Here is a 16,217-nt window from a genome sequence, read left to right as displayed (position 1 = left end):
ACCATCTCCGCGATATATTTTTTCATTCCATTCCACCAATAGATTTGTCGAAGGTCCCGATACATCTTTGTCGCTCCGGGGTGAACTGCATATCTAGAATAATGGGCCTCCGAAAGAATCTTGGCACGGAGCTCTCCGACTGTCGGTACACATAAGCGGCCCTGTTATCTAAGGACTCCATCTCCAGTTAGCTCAAATAAAGGTTGTCTCTGCTGTGGAATAATTTCCCACAGTTTTATAAGCTCAGGATCCTCGTGTTGTCGCTCTTTCACTTCAGTAACAAAAGAAGATTTTTCCGTATTCTGAACGAGAATGCGTCCACCCTCTGCATCTACCAAACGCACCTGCAAACTAGCTAGCTGGCATAGATATTTGGTCATCTTGACCTTATCAACTTCAACATGGCTTAGACTGCCCATGAACTTCCGGCTAAGAGCATCAGCAATAATATTAGCTTTGCCGGGATGATATAAAATATCAACATCATAGTCCTTTAGTAATTCTAGCCATCTTCTTTGTCGTAGGTTCAGCTCCCTCTGTTTAAATAAATACTGAAGGCTCTGTTGGTCGGTGAAAACATCAATATGAACCCCATATAGATAATGCTGCCAAATCTTTAGGGCGAAGACAACTGTGGCTAACTCAAGATCGTGCGTAGGATAGTTCTGTTCATGTTTCCGCAACTGTTTGGAGGCGTACGCGATAACATTACCATGCAGCATAAGAACACAACCTAGGCCAATTCTCGAGGCATCACAATAGACAACATAACCCTCGGTGCCATCCAGAAGAGTCAAGACAGGTGCCGTCGTAAGCCTTTTCTTTAGCTCCTGAAAACTTTGTTCACATGCCTCAGTCCACTGAAACTTAGCTCCCTTATGTGTCAGCTTCGTCAATGGTACAGAAATAGAGGAAAATCCTTCCACAAACCTTCGGTAATACCTTGCCAAGCCTAAAAAGCTACGAACCTTTGTTGGATTCAAGGGCCTCGGCCAAGTCATCACAGCTTCAATCTTTTGGCCATCAACCTTGATACCATCGTTGGTAATAACATGACCAAGAAAAGCTATAGAAGTTAGCCAAAATTCACATTTAGAGAATTTAGCATATAACCTGTAGTCTTGGAGAGTTCGCAATACAGCTCGCAAGTGGTCCGCATGCTCGGCTTCCGATCGTGAATATATCAAGATATCATCAATAAACACAATCACAAATTCATCCAAGAATGGTTTGAATACCCGGTTCATAAGATCCATAAAGGCTGCTGGGGAATTTGTAAGCCCAAAATACATGACAAGGAATTCAAAATGGCTATACCTCGTCCTAAATGCTATTTTTGGGATATCAATATCCTTGACTCGTAGCTGATGATAACCAGATCGCAAGTCGATCTTCGAAAAGCATTTGGCACCTTGTAACTGGTCGAACAAGTCATCAATCCATGGAAGAGGATACTTATTCTTGATAGTGACTTTATTTAGTTGCCTGTAGTCAATACACATCCGCAAGGAGCCATCTTTCTTTCGAACAAAGAGCATCAGAGCACCCCATGGGGATGTACTTGGCCTAATAAAGCCTTTATCGAGCAAGTCCTTCAGTTGTTCCTTCAATTCCCTTAGCTCTGTAGGAGCCATTCTATAGGGAGGAATGGATATAGGCTGCGTATCAGAAAGCAAATCTATAGTGAAATCAATTTCCCTTTCGGGGGGAATTCTTGGAAGCTCGTCAGGGAACACCGTCGAGAATTCATTCACAATAGGAACCGATTAAAGAGTCGCTAGCTCTTTATTTATATCCCTGACATGAACCAGATGGTATATACAGCCTTTAGCAATAAACTTCCGAGCCCTAAGGTATGAAATAAACTTACCTTTGGGCGTGGCTGCATTACCTTTCCATTCAAGGACAGGCTCACCTGGAAAATGAAATCGGACCAACTTTGCACGACAATCAATATTAGCATAACAAGCTGCCAACCAATCCATACTCATAATGACATCGAAGTCTAGCATAACCAATTCCACTAAATCAACAGAAGTTGGACGGTCATTAATTAACACTGTACAACCTTGATAGACATGATTAGCAACAATAGAGTCGCCAACTGGCGTAGACACATCAACTGGTTGTGGCAACAACTCAGATCTCATGTCAAGCTTACCAGCAATAAATGGAGTAATATATGAAAATGTAGAGCCGGGATCTATCAATGCATAAATGGCATGAGAATGTATTGTCAATATACCTGTGACAACATCTGGGGATGCCTCTGAATCCTGTCGGCCTATGAGTGCATAAAAGTGATTCTGGCCACCACTAGAACCTGAGATGTTTCCTCCACCTCTCCCCATACCACGTCCCTGAGTAGACTATGGACCTGGTCGGGGAGCACGGATTGACGGTGAAGAGGCTGCTGTGGATCCTGAAGGCTGAGCTAGTGCACCTCTGCCTAACCCCGGGCACTGGCTAATAAAATGTCCTGTCTGCCCATAATGATAACATGCACTCGAACCCTGTCTACACTGCCCGATGTGCAGCTTACTGCACTGAGTACATGGAGGAATAAGCTGTCTCATTTGTGCGGAACGCTCCTGTCGATGGCTCTCAGGCTGGCCTGAGCTCTGCCCTGGTCCTGACTGAATATAACGATCAAACCGCTGGCCCTGCATCTGCGGTGGGAAACTACCTGCTGATCGAGGTGGATATCGATAGAGTGGGGACTTGAAATCACCCTATGGATCCTTATAAGACCCCATAGTACGAGCCCTCTTACTCTGCTCCATATCCCTGCGAGTATCACGAATCCGACGGGAAAGGTCCTCTGTAATCTGAGCAAAAGCCTGTATGCGGGAAATATTTACATCATCCGATAGGGATGCTACCCTACAGTCTCTAATCAGATGATCCCCCAAACCATCCACATAATGATGAACTTTAGCCCTCATGGTACGTACAATATCTGGTGCATACCTCGCCAAAGAATTAAACTTATGGCTATAATCCCTCACACTCATATCCCCCTACTTCAGGCTAACTGGTCAAGACGGGCCTCCTGAACCTCCCGTGGCAAATAATGGGCTAAAAAAGCCTCAGAGAAATCCTCCCACTCTGCTGGCGGAGTATCAGGTCCTCTAGATCTCTCCCATGCCTCATACCATAGGACGACTACATCACGTAGTCGAAAAGAAGCCAACTCCACAGCCTTGGTGATGGAGGCATGCATCACCCTCAATACTCTATACATTTGGTTTATAAAGTCCTGGGGATCTTCAGTGGAATTGGATCCTGTAAATAATGGAGGGGACAAGTGAAGAAACTCTCGTACCATCGAGCTTCCTGTCCGATCTCTCCGGGCATCTGTTCCTGACTCTAGTTGTCGCTCATTAATAGAAACCCTCCTAGTCAGCAACTGAACTGCCTCCCTCATCCCCTGCTCCCCAGTCTCTAATGGCGGAACAACAGGTGCTAGAGGTCCTGTGTCTCTAGCTGCCTCAAATACTAATATAACTGGTGAGACTGGGGCTACTGCATCTCCCTGGGCTCCAACAAGTGCAGGGGAAGCTGAGACTAGGGGTACTGGAGACTCACTGTGTGCCTCTAAGGGAAATCTATCCCTCTGACCCGGTGGGGAACGACTGGTACTTTCCCCCGGAGGAAGCTGAGACTAGGGGTACTGGAGACTCACTGTGTGCCTCTAAGGGAAATCTATCCCTCTGACCCGGTGGGGAACGACTGGTACCTTCCCCTGGATTCATACATATCTCTCGCTGTGCCATCTCCTGAGCGTAGGTAGCCTGTAAGATAAGAAACACAAAGCACGATTTAGATTTCATATGTTCTTATAACTTCGCTCTATAACACGATCTATTAATTGAAAGAAACATAATCATTCCTAAATGCCTCATAGTCTCCTGATTATAAGTGTAGACGTGTGATTTTTGACCCTCCCCGAGAATTTTCACATTTTTAGCGTAAATATTTAATTTAGGTCTAATATAGCTATTTTAGCTAATTTTGACTATTTTTATTTTATTTCGTCACAAAAAGAAAATTACAAAATATATATATATATAAATTTTAGTTTATGCATTTCTCATAAACTTGAAAAATACAAAAATGTTACTTTATATTTTTTATCTTCATATAATTTCGAAAATTACAAAAAAAAAATTTAGTTTCATTAACATTTTATAGTCATTTTAATCTTTAGAGAAAAAAAATAATACTTTATATTTTATCTTTATATAAAAAACGAAAATTACAAAATAGTTTTATTAATGTTTTGTAGCTATTTTAATCTTGAAAAAATATTAAAAAATAGTTTTGTTTCAAATGTCAGTCTTATTTTGGTAGTTATTTTACATACATAGGATTAATTGAACAACGTCGTGTTCTTATTCTTGGGTCTGGGCAAAAGAATAATATTTGGGTTCAAACTACCCGTTTTTAGGCCTAATTTTTGGACCTAGCCCACAACAATCCAAACCCCCCACACATGGGGGACACGCATGGGGAACATGAACAGAACACAATGTGATGGGGCTCACATTTGGAGACATTTGTCTCTCATGCTTGCACACGTGAGACCCATCACATGCTTTTATATACACGGACAAGGCTAGAAGCTGGGGGAGGAGAAAAAAGAAAATTTTAAAAACAAATTGGAAGAAGGCACTGTTCACCTTCTTCTTCATCTTTTGAACTGAAGAAAACGAAAAACAAAAAACGAAAAGGTTGGCCATTGCTTCTTCTTCTATCACGTCCAAACGATACCAGTTTTCTGTCCCGTCGACCATTCCGTCGAGCAGCAGTTGCTGCAGCTGCTTCACGCAATAACCATCGCCACCCCTTCTTCCTCCATTGAAACCAGCTCCATACACATCCCGTCGACCACCCTCCGTCGCTGTTTCTGTCCAAACGACCCAGTCGCCATAACCAGCCCCAACTCCCACCGTCGTCCATCACCCACGAACAGCCACGAACACCATAGCCATCCATTCGTTTCTTCTGCCTCTGCTTCGTCACCACGAACAGCCACAACAACAAGCTTAACCCCCGTTTCCCGTCGTCAATACCACCCTAAACGACGACCATGACTGCCTGAAACCGGCGACCACCAGCAGTCTGTCACTCCAGCCACAGTCTTCTTCTCCAGCCAGCGACCAAAACCCCCGAATTAGCAGCCCGCCGAGCAGCTGTTGCTGCGTTCTTCTCCTTCGTCGACCACCTGCTTCGCCGCCCCAGTTTCTACTTCAGTCCGAAGAACCAGCAATCTGCTTCTTCCTCACATCCAAACGACCCCTTCTGCTTCATCTTCTCGTATCAGTCTGCTGCGTCGGAAAAAACCAGCAGCAGCCAACATCTCGGGTCACTGACAGTCTTGGTTCGAGCTTTCTGTTTCCGTTGAGGTCGTCGTTGTTCGTCGCGGTCCGGTACGTCGAGGTTGTTGTTCGAGGTTTCGTCGCAGTTCCAACACATCAGACGTTAATCACAAGTAGGTCACCTCTGCCCATGTCCTTCATGTTAGAAAAATAATAAACAAAATTGGCTTTGAGGCATGAAAATCGACTGTCATTAAAGAGTTATCGCTTGTATACTAATTTAGGGAAAATACAAAACGATTCTCTTCAGGATACAACAAAGCCTGCAGTAACACTTGTGATTTTCTATATCCACTTCGTTGGAATTCTTGTGTATTTATAGGCAACCAATAGACCCTTTCAGAAAAGATGTCTTGTTTCACAAACAGACACGACTATTTATTCGAATTTTGAATTTAAAATTCAAATAAATAATTAACTCTAGGATCTCGTGCCTGTTGAGTTAATCTGGTACCTGTTGAGTCAGTCTCGTGCCTGCTGAGACAATCTCGTGCCTGTTGAGTCAGTCTCGTGCCTGTTGAGACTATCTCGTGCCTGTTATGTGCTATTTCATAATGATCAGTTCCGAAGCTAACAGGCACGGTACGAGTAAGGTCGGTCCCGGGAGTGTTTCACATGACAGGTACAGAACTTCTTTCTTCCGATATGGAAAGAATCCAACTTCCAACTTGCCAATAACAAACTATCTTACAATCCCCCACTAGTTTGTTATTTCACTTCATAACACTTGTAAATAATTGAAAGTATCTTTTACAGATTTGAACTTTCCTTTAGTGTAAGTATATTAAAGTTTTGACGAAGTTAATGGTATCTTAAGATTTGAACCACAACTCCTTGTGCCAAAACCGAAAGTACCACACACACAGTGTTATCTAGTAGCTTAGAAAATCCAGTATTCGCTTTAGCACGTTTACGGCCATGTGCTCATCCTGAATTCATGAATATTTACAAGATCAACCCTTTAAATCTTGCTAGAAGCGGCACCACTTCAATATTCATATAGGTGGAATTAGTTAATATGTCCCTGTTACTCCAGACATTAATAATTCCATTAAGATTAATCAACCTCTTCATGTAATAGTATGCACTTTGGAGTTTGTCTTTATGCCCCTGTTATAACAAGCATTTAACAACTCCTTAACTCCTCATATAACAGTAAGTAGTACAATAGAATTAGGGCTCCTAAAGAGGAGATCAGTGCTTAAACAATACAAGTAACTTGTTATTACCCATTGAACTTATATTGTTAGAGTGTATACTAACTCAAAGTGGGGTTCCCATTCCTTGTATTTAATTTAAGGGTCTCAACCTCATCCCTCCACAAGTTTGTTGTACTACATCTCTACCTAATGGCTTCGTAAGTGGATCAGCCAAATTCTTATTTAATCTCACATATATTATAGCTATAGCTCCATTTGTAATTAATTCTCTTATATAAGCATGTCTCAAGCTTATATGTCTCGATTTCCCATTATATATTTTATTGTGAGCAACACACATTGTAGTCTCACTATCACAGAATATGGAAATGGCTGGCATAGGTTGTGGCCACAACTTTATATCAAGTAACATATTCCTCAGCCATTCTGCTTCTTTTCCAGCAGCTGCTAATGCAATAAATTCAGATTCCATAGTAGAATGGGAAATACATGTTTGTTTCTTGGATGCCCAACTAATGGCTCCACCGCCTAGAGTAAATATCCATCCTGATGTGGATTTATTATCATTAACACTTGTAATCCAACTTGCATCAGAATATCCCTCTAATACATTAGGAAAACCATTATAGCAAATGCCTAAGTGCTTTGTATATTTTAAATATCCAAGTACTCTACTTATTGCTTTCCAATGATCATTACCTGGATTACTGGTAAACCTTGAAAGTTTACAAACAGCAAATGCAATGTCGGGTCTAGTGCAATGCATTGCATACATCATACTACCTATCGCACTTGCATACTCCAACTGTGCTACTGCTCTTCCAGTATTTGCAGTTAGCTTAACACTAGAATCATAAGGAGTATTATACCCCTTTATTCCTAAATGACTGAATTTAGTAAGGATTTTATCTATATAATGTGCTTGTGACAAAGTCACTTGCTTGTTATCTCTTTTGACCTTGATTCCCAAAATAGTATCAACTTCATTTAAATCCTTCATTTTAAAAACTGAGGTTAGATACTTCTTGGTCTCGGTAATTCCTTGTAGATTCGTACCAAAAATCAGCATGTCATCGACATATAAACAAATTATTACTCCATATTCTTTTGTAAATTTAGAGTAAATGCACTTGTCTGCATTATTATGTACGAATCCGGTTGATAGTATTACACTATCAAATCTTTCATGCCACTGTTTAGGCGCTTGTTTAAGACCATAAAGAGACTTTATCAATTTACAAACTTTCTTCTCGTTTCCCGGAAGAACAAAACCTTCAGGTTGTTGCATATATATTTCTTCACTAAGGTTCCCATTTAAAAAGGCTGTTTTAACATCCATTTGATGTACGTAAAGATCATAGATAGAGGCCAAGGATAAAAGGACTCTAATGGATGTTATTCTTGCAACAGGAGCATATGTATCAAAATAGTCTATGCCTTCCTTTTGAGTGAAACCTTTTGCAACTAATCTTGCTTTGAAGGTTTGGACAGAACCATATGTATTGTACTTTCTCCTAAAGACCCACTTACAACCTATAGGTTTTGATCCAAGAGGAAGATCAACCAAAACCCAAGTGTTGTTGGATATAATTGAGTCCATTTCATCATTAATGGCCTCTTTCCAAAAGGCAGCGTCTCTAGAAGACATTGCTTCTTGAAACGTCTTTGGGTCTTCTTCAACATTTAATACAATAGGAATTTGATTACAAACGTTTGTCCTATCTCCTTCAACAAGAAATACTATAGATTGTGAAGAAATAAAATCAGAACCAAGATGTTTTTCTTTTCTTATTCTTTGGCTTTTCCTTGGTTCTATCTGCATATCATCACTTCTTTCCTTAGTTTTAATAATTTCAGAAAGCGACAATTTATTAGCATCGATACGTTTTCCATTTATTTCAGTCATTTCATCAACATTGTCATTTATAAATCTATTTTCAATAAATTCAACATGTATAGATTCTATAATGACATTAGATTCTAGATCTAGCAGTCTATAAGCTTTGGAGTGTTGTGCATATCCTACAAAAACACTTTTAATTCCTCTAGGACCCAATTTTGTTCTTTGATGGTCAGGTACTCTATAATAGGATATACACCCCCACACTTTAAAATAATTTAAATTTGGTTTTCTACCATTCCAAAGCTCATAAGGCGAAATATGCATACTCTTTGAAGGCACTCTATTTAAAATATAACATGCAGTTAGTAGTGCTTCACCCCATAAATTATGTGGCAAATGTGCATTAAGTAACATAGCATTAACCATATCCACCAAAGTTCTATTTTTTCTTTCCGCTAACCCATTTTGTTGAGGAGTATAAGGGGCACTCATTTGATGTATTAGGCCATGCTCTTCACAGAACTTATTAAATTCGTTAGGAAAATATTCTCCGCCTCTATCACTTCGAATAATTTTAATTTTCCTACTCCTTTGATTTTCCACAACAGACTTGTATTCTTTAAACTTTTGAAAAGCTTCGTCCTTAGTTCTAAGTAGGTAAACATATGTAAATCTAGAGAAGTCGTCTATAAAAGTAATAAAATATCTTTTGCCTCCTCTAGTTAATTCTCCATTTAATTCACACAAGTCTGAATGTATTAAATCTAATAGTTCTGTGGATCTTTCAACTTTACGAAATGGTTTCTTTGTCATCTTTGCTTGTATGCAAATTTCACATTTTATATGTTGAGTTTTACATGAGATATAACCATTTTTGGACATATAATTCAAGGAGCCAAAATTTAAATGTCCTAGTCTAGCATGCCATAAACAAGAATCAGACTCAACGATGTAAGCAGAAACATAATTTATTTCATTAATACTCAATTTGAACATGCCGTTACAGTTATAGCCTTTTCCAACAAAAACACCATTCTTAGACACTATTACATGATCAGACTCAATAACTATCTTGAAGCCTTTCTTTGACAGCAAAGCAGCGGACATTAAGTTTTTCTTCATATCAGGAACATGATACACATTCAGTAATGTCAACTTCTGGCCAGATGTGAAGTTAATCTCAATACTTCCTTTTCCAGCAACATCTGCCGCAACATGGTTTCCCATCAAGACTTGTTCAGAATCCTGCACTTCTGCATATGTCTTGAACATCTTCTTGTCATAACAGACATGAATAGTAGCACCCGAATCTAGCCACCAGTCTTGAGTATTTGTAGCAGCGGTAGCCACATTCAACTCTGTGACCATACCAATTTGCATTGCGGAAACCATGGCAACCAGTCCTTGGGCAGAATTTTCCACTACGTTTGCCTTTTCAGAATTTCCAGATTTTTTAATCTTTCCAGACTTTTCGGTTTTGCCTACATTGAAATTTATTCCTGCCTTTCTATATCTGCAGTCCCGAATCATATGGCCTTTCTTTCCACAATGATGACAACTAAAGTTCTTTCTCTTTTTAAAAGAAGACTTTTTGGAAACTTTCAGATGTTTGTTCCCACTTCCTGAATCATTCTGACTGACAAAATTGACTGCAGAACTCGAAGGCTGACTAATAGCATCACGAGCACGAGTCTCACTTTCAGTTTGAATGTGAGTACGAAATTGTTCCACAGTCATTTTATCCATAGAATGTAGGATTTACTTTCTATAGTCATTCCAAGAGGAAGGCAATTTCGAAAGAATAGCACCTATTTGAAGTGCATCAGGAATTTTAACTTCAAGATCACTTAGTTTTGATACTAAGATTTGTAGTTCATGAATCTGATCCATTATAGGCCTAGTATCAAATATTTTAAATTCAAAGTACTGCAGAGCTAGGAATTTGTCAATACCTCGTTTTTCATTCTGGTATGCAGTTTGTAGAGCAGTCCAAATCTCTCTTGGCGACTTCAGATTGAAGTAAAGATCATAGAGTCGATCTGTCAAAGTATTCAGAATATGGCCGCGACACAACAGTTCATCATGTTCTCGTTTCTTCCTTGACTACGTCAGAATCTTCTGTTGTGGGCTCAGGCATCAGAGGCAAGGCAGAATCAAGAACATAGTAGATATTGAGAGCGGACAACAAGAATATCATCTTGTCTCTCCAACAGGTAAAGTTCGTTCCATCAAAGCGATCAAGTTTGATGAACTCCTTCGGATTCTCAACAACAGACATCAATTTCTCCATAGCAGATTAACTCTTTAAGATTGTTAGAAAAATAATAAACAAAATTGGCTTTGAGGCATGAAAATCGACTGTCATTAAAGAGTTATCGCCTGTATACTAATTTAGGGAAAATACAAAAGGATTCTCTTCAGGATACAACAAAGCCTGCAGTAACACTTGTGATTTTCTATATCCACTTCGTTGGAATTCTTGTGTATTTATAGGCAACCAATAGACCCTTTCAGAAAAGATGTCTTGTTTCACAAACATACACGACTATTTATTCGAATTTTGAATTTAAAATTCAAATAAATAATTAACTATAGGATCTCGTGCCTGTTGAGTTAATCTCGTGCCTATTGAGTCAGTCTCGTGCCTGTTGAGAAAATCTCGTGCCTGTTGAGTCAGTCTCGTGCCTGTTGAGACAATCTCGTGCCTGTTATGTGCTATTTCATAATGATCAGTTCCGAGGCTAACAGGCACAGTACGTTTATAGTCTCCTGGGTTTTCTGCTATTCCTACTGTACTGGTTTGCGATGTTGCTGAATCTGCTGTTGCTGTGTTATTACTGCTGCTGACTTCTCCTTCTTTTGTTCTTGTACTGCTGTTTCCAGGTACACATTTGTACAATCTCGGCTTGAAGCAAAAAATGAAATATTAATCAGGCTTTGTTCCTGTTGAATTCCTCCTGTTTAGATTTGTGGTTGAATATAATTTTTCTTTCTTCGTATAAAGATGTAGTTGAATGATTAATGAATAATGAGGTTGCATATGTATACTTTCTTCATCTAATAATGTTAGTTTAAATTACGGAGAATAATTAATCTGTTTTGATATTATGGTCAATCTCATGTTCTAGTATTATTGAATAACAGAATATAAAATGAAAGCAGTTTTTCTTTGTACAAACTCGATCGCAATTTTCCATTCGCATTAGCCGTAAACTAATAACTAATAAGTTACGTTTTTCAGCATGTAAATAATTAAGAGATTTTCTTTTATTTTAGAGACGAACTTAATAGAAAATATAGTCATTGTAGGTTTATCCTTTAAAAATAAAAATGAGACGAGCCTCGCCAAATAAAACGTATAGATTGCGGGGCCCTCACAAAATGTATGGTTTAATTAGAATTCGGAAGGACCGTTTAGCGAATTTCACGGTCTTCCCCAAAATAATAACGCGATAGTCTCTTTAGGCGCGTGTTTAATATTTTACTTTCTTAAGCCTGGGTGTGCATTTCATGTGACCCGAATCCAAATCCCAAAACATCAAATAAAACGTGTTCCGGATTGTGGGTGCATTTCATGTAACGCAGTCCAAAGACGTGTTTTAAGCGATGTTCATATTTCTTTTAAAAACAATAATAATAAAGCGGTTAAAAGATAAAATTTGCACATAAGTTCATATTTGTATAAAATCAGATAATCAAGCCGAATATAACAGTTGAGCGACCGTGCTAGAACCACGGAACTCGGGAATGCCTAACACCTTCTCCCGGGTTAACAGAATTCCTTATCCGGATTTCTGGTACGCAGACTGTAATATGGAGTCATTCTTTTCCTCGATTCGGGATTAAAATTGGTGACTTGGGACACCCTAAATCTCCCAAGTGGCGACTCTGAAATAAACAAACAAATCCCGTTTCGATTGTCCTTTAATTGGAAAAACTCCTTCACCCCTCGCGGGGACGGAAAAAGGAGGTGTGACAGCTCTGGCGACTCTGCTGGAGAATTTACCCAGAACCACTGGTTCAGGGTTAGAAATTCGAGCTTAAATGAATTGTTATATTTGGTTTTATCTGATTTTGTTACATGATACATGCCTAATGTGCTAAATGATGCTTTTACCGCTTTGATATTATGTGAACTATATATAAACTGTGCCGAAACCCTTCTCTTCTTACCTCCGGGGAGAAGCTCGCTGGTCGAGACTCCCTATTCTGTTAGTGTCAATACCTGAAATAAGAAAGAGGCCGGATAAGTTACAAAGCCGGACGACCCCGCGGGTCCCCGGTACGTAGCCCCCTCCTCGACTCGAGTTGTCCGCTCGGGTACACAGTCTAGAACAAATACCCAGGTTATGAACTTAGAATAACTCAGCTTCATGCCGGATCCCTAGTAGGAACGTTTGTTTGTATCACGTGCATTTGACTTTGGAAGCTCAACATAGGGGTTGGGTCTGTCTAGGACAGGTGTACCCAAAATGAAAATGACCATCCTGATGCATCTTACTTGTTGCTACTTGCGCATTTATTTGATTCGGGCTTGTGTGTTGACCGACTTTTGAATATCAGGAATAATATTTGAAATTGAAAAAAAAAGAAATAGCGGTTAGGGAATTGATTGTTTATTTTTGAAAAAAACCCAATGCCCAAATACTGTCAAAACTCTGCCGAAATTTTGAGAAAATGAGAAAAAAATGTCTTATTAGTTTGTTTTATTAAAAGCAAAGGAAAAATAGAGAAAAAAAAGTCGTTGTTCTGTCTTGTTTTTAAAAAAACAATAGAAAAAAAATAGTTTGTCTTGCCATGAAAATGAAAATGAAAAAGAGTCTTGTTTTTAAAATGTTTTATTTATTTATTTATTTGTTTCTGAAAATGCAAAAAAATAAAAAAATAAAAAGAGTCGGGCGTTGAAAGTGGTTTCATTATTTGTTGCAAATATATGTATGTATATATATATATATATATTCCAAAAGTTTTTCTTTATTTCCAAAAAAAAAATATATATATCTTTATTTGTTGCAAAAATATTTGTCTTGCCAAAAAGTCTAGAAAAGTTTTTTAGACCCCCAATTTTCAAAACAAAAAATCCAAAAATATTTTCCATTATTGACTTCTTTAGAAAGTCTTTTTAATTATTTTAAAATATATATATATATATATATATATATATATATAATAAAATAATAAATTCGAAAATATTTTCCGTCTTCTTTCAAAATTGAAAAGAAAATTCAAAATTCAAAAAATACTTTTAGAAGCATTTCTTTCATTGAAGGTAAAATTCCAAAAACATTTTCTTAGAAATCCTTCTTTGCAAAAATGTTCCCTTTCTTCTTTATAAGTCTTTCCTTCAAAAAAAAAAAGAAAAAAAAAAGAGGTTAGTTCATTTACTTATTCTTGATCTTTCCGAACTACGGGGGTTTGATTCTCACCGGATGTGAGATACGTAGGCAACCCTCATCGGGTCCAACCTCCCATTTTGCTAAAAGTAACCAAAAACAAATAAATAAAAACATGTCAAAATTTTAATTTTGTCATAAAGAAGTCGGGTGACGCTGTTTTGTCAAAATATAGTCGAATGTTCCCGAAAGGGACGCCGGAAGGCTGACTTTGCATAAACAGCCACCTTTTGGGTCATTTTTTTAGGATTTTGATCCAGTTGACCCACACAGCCTTAAAAATCTTCGTCCCCGAGGCGCTGAAGGGCCGTGTTTGCAACACCAGGTTTTCATTGTAATTTGAAAAAAAAACAAAGAGTCAGCGGTCAGGTGAACACCGTCTGGATTTTTAGTCAAAAATAAGCCAAGCCAGCTTCGGCCGCGTCTTAAACCGTTCTTGCCAAAATAGCCTCAGAGTATCTTTCAGTTGTCGAAAGGCTATTTTCGTAAAAGAATGGGCAAGTTTGTAAAGTGTCATAAATAATCCTCCCCGGCCTCAAAATTCATATGAAATTGGGAAGGGGTCACATTTGAAAAATAACCGTTTGGTTGCCTTTGTCAAACCGGGGAAAGAAACTGGCCGTTTGTAAACCTTTTGATTAGAATATGCGGGTTGTTTGATTTTCAAGTTTGTAGGTCATCTTTAAACCTTTGAAACCCAGTTTGTTTTAATATGAAAATTGAAAAAATGTTTAGTATTGTTTATCTTTTATTGGTCCGAACTACGCAAGGTCTGGTTCATGCGGGGTCATGATACGTAGACAATCTCCATAAGATTCGACCACGACAAAAAGAAAAAAAATGATGAAAAAGAATGAAAAAAGAAAAAAATGAAAAAAGAATGAAAACAAAAATCGAAAACAAAAGAAAAATGAAAAAAAAGGAAAAAAAAGGAAAAGATGTTGTTAATAATGAGGACCGACTGAGTCCATTTTAACCTGTTTTGTTTTGAATCACAAAGAAAGAAGGTGGTCGGTTTGTGGTAAGCCGGAAATACAAGATCCAAAAGCACACTTTGCGGGGATCAGGCCTAATGACCGAAGCATTCGAGTCCTATTGGGAACTTGTTGACTAAGGTTGATGATATTGAAGTTGGCAATGGTCTGGGCGATACTGATGCGAAGCTCAGTGGCTAAGATGCCAGTTTTGATGAAGTGGGAGGACGCTCCGTTCCTTGGTTAGCAAGAGAGAAGCTTTTGGTGGCTTATTTTGTTGTCATTTCTGTTGTCCGGATTATTAGGGTTGTAATTCGGATATTGTCTTGTGTCAAACTTTCTTATCTTCCCGCTTTGTCATAGCGGTTTGTTTAAGTTTTGTACAGGTTGTTTTAGGATTTTATTCTGGTTTGTTTTTGTTTGTTTTGTTATTCAAACCATTTCACCGGTAGTCTAATGCAAATCCGGTCTTTTATTATTTCCAGTAATCTTTTTGTTTAGTCCTTTTATTATTTTTTGTTCAGCGCCGATTCTAGTGACATGACATGCGCACGCAGTTTGGGCCTATTCTTAAAAGTTAATCATAAAACCCCGGAAAGGTGATCAGAACATTTAAAGGAAATAAGGACGGTTTGAGATTATTCAGAGCTCGATTCATATGGAACTGGGGCAAGTAAAACATAAAGAAAACCGTTAAAAGCAAGATTCACCTTTCATGATAATAAGAGTTAGAGTGTCGCCCAACGGTGCTTTAGAAGTGACAAATGAACAAGTAGATGTTGAATATAATTGTCAAGTCCAGCACCATCAGAAGAGGCTACAAATCTTTGTTGTGTTGTTTGCATTTGGCATGTTTTGAAGACTGGAATGACAGAGACATTTTGTTCTGCTACCTAAACACTTTATCCTTCGTTACCCCTTTTTGAGCCTTATTTATTTTTTCTTTCGTACCCCTCGTTCGGAATCATTAGCAACGACTAGAAAACACAAGCATGACAGGTAAAGAAAAAGAAAAAAAAAGAGAAAGAAAAGAAAACAACAAAACGAAAAAAAGAGAAAAGAGAAAAAAGAGAAAAGAGAAAAGAAAAGAAAAATGTTAACAAAAAAAAAAGAAAAAAAAAAGAAAAAAGAAAGTCAAATGAAAAATAAAAAGAGGAATTGGGAACTACGTTTGACCTGATTCCTCAAAGAGGATACGTAGGCGTTTCACGGCTCGATCATAGGGTGCATAATGGCCATAATGGTCATAGTGTGCATAGTGTAACATAGTATAACAAAAATAAAAATGCCCAAGCAAGAAACTGGGGCAAAGGTTGCGCTTGTTGTAAGCAAATATGGTTCCGAAGGTTGTAATTTTGAACCCCAAATTTATTTTATTTTTTGTCGAGCCTTTAATACCCTTTCTTTCTAGCCCTATCCAAAAACCCACGTTACGGTCCAAAGAAAGACCTTCTGATCAGTCTTCA

The 16,217-nt window shown here is 38.4% G+C and overlaps 1 protein-coding gene across 1 annotated transcript; it reads right to left on the bottom strand.

The window, feature by feature from the left end:
- Positions 1-1,789: 1,789 nt before the first annotated feature.
- Positions 1,790-2,351, bottom strand: LOC138868144 (uncharacterized). The gene is made up of 2 exons (XM_070173889.1): positions 1,892-2,351; positions 1,790-1,797 (listed from the first exon to the last, which is right to left on the bottom strand). The coding sequence occupies exons 1-2, from the start codon at positions 2,349-2,351 to the stop codon at positions 1,790-1,792; spliced, it is 468 nt and encodes a 155-aa protein (XP_070029990.1).
- Between the last annotated feature and the right edge of the window lie 13,866 nt (positions 2,352-16,217).

This window comes from Nicotiana sylvestris, chromosome 4 (genome assembly GCF_000393655.2).
Source record: "Nicotiana sylvestris chromosome 4, ASM39365v2, whole genome shotgun sequence".
Lineage (NCBI taxonomy): Eukaryota > Viridiplantae > Streptophyta > Magnoliopsida > Solanales > Solanaceae > Nicotiana > Nicotiana sylvestris.
The sequence above is the reverse complement of the archived record's forward strand: the minus strand, read 5'-3'. Positions and strand labels throughout refer to the sequence as shown.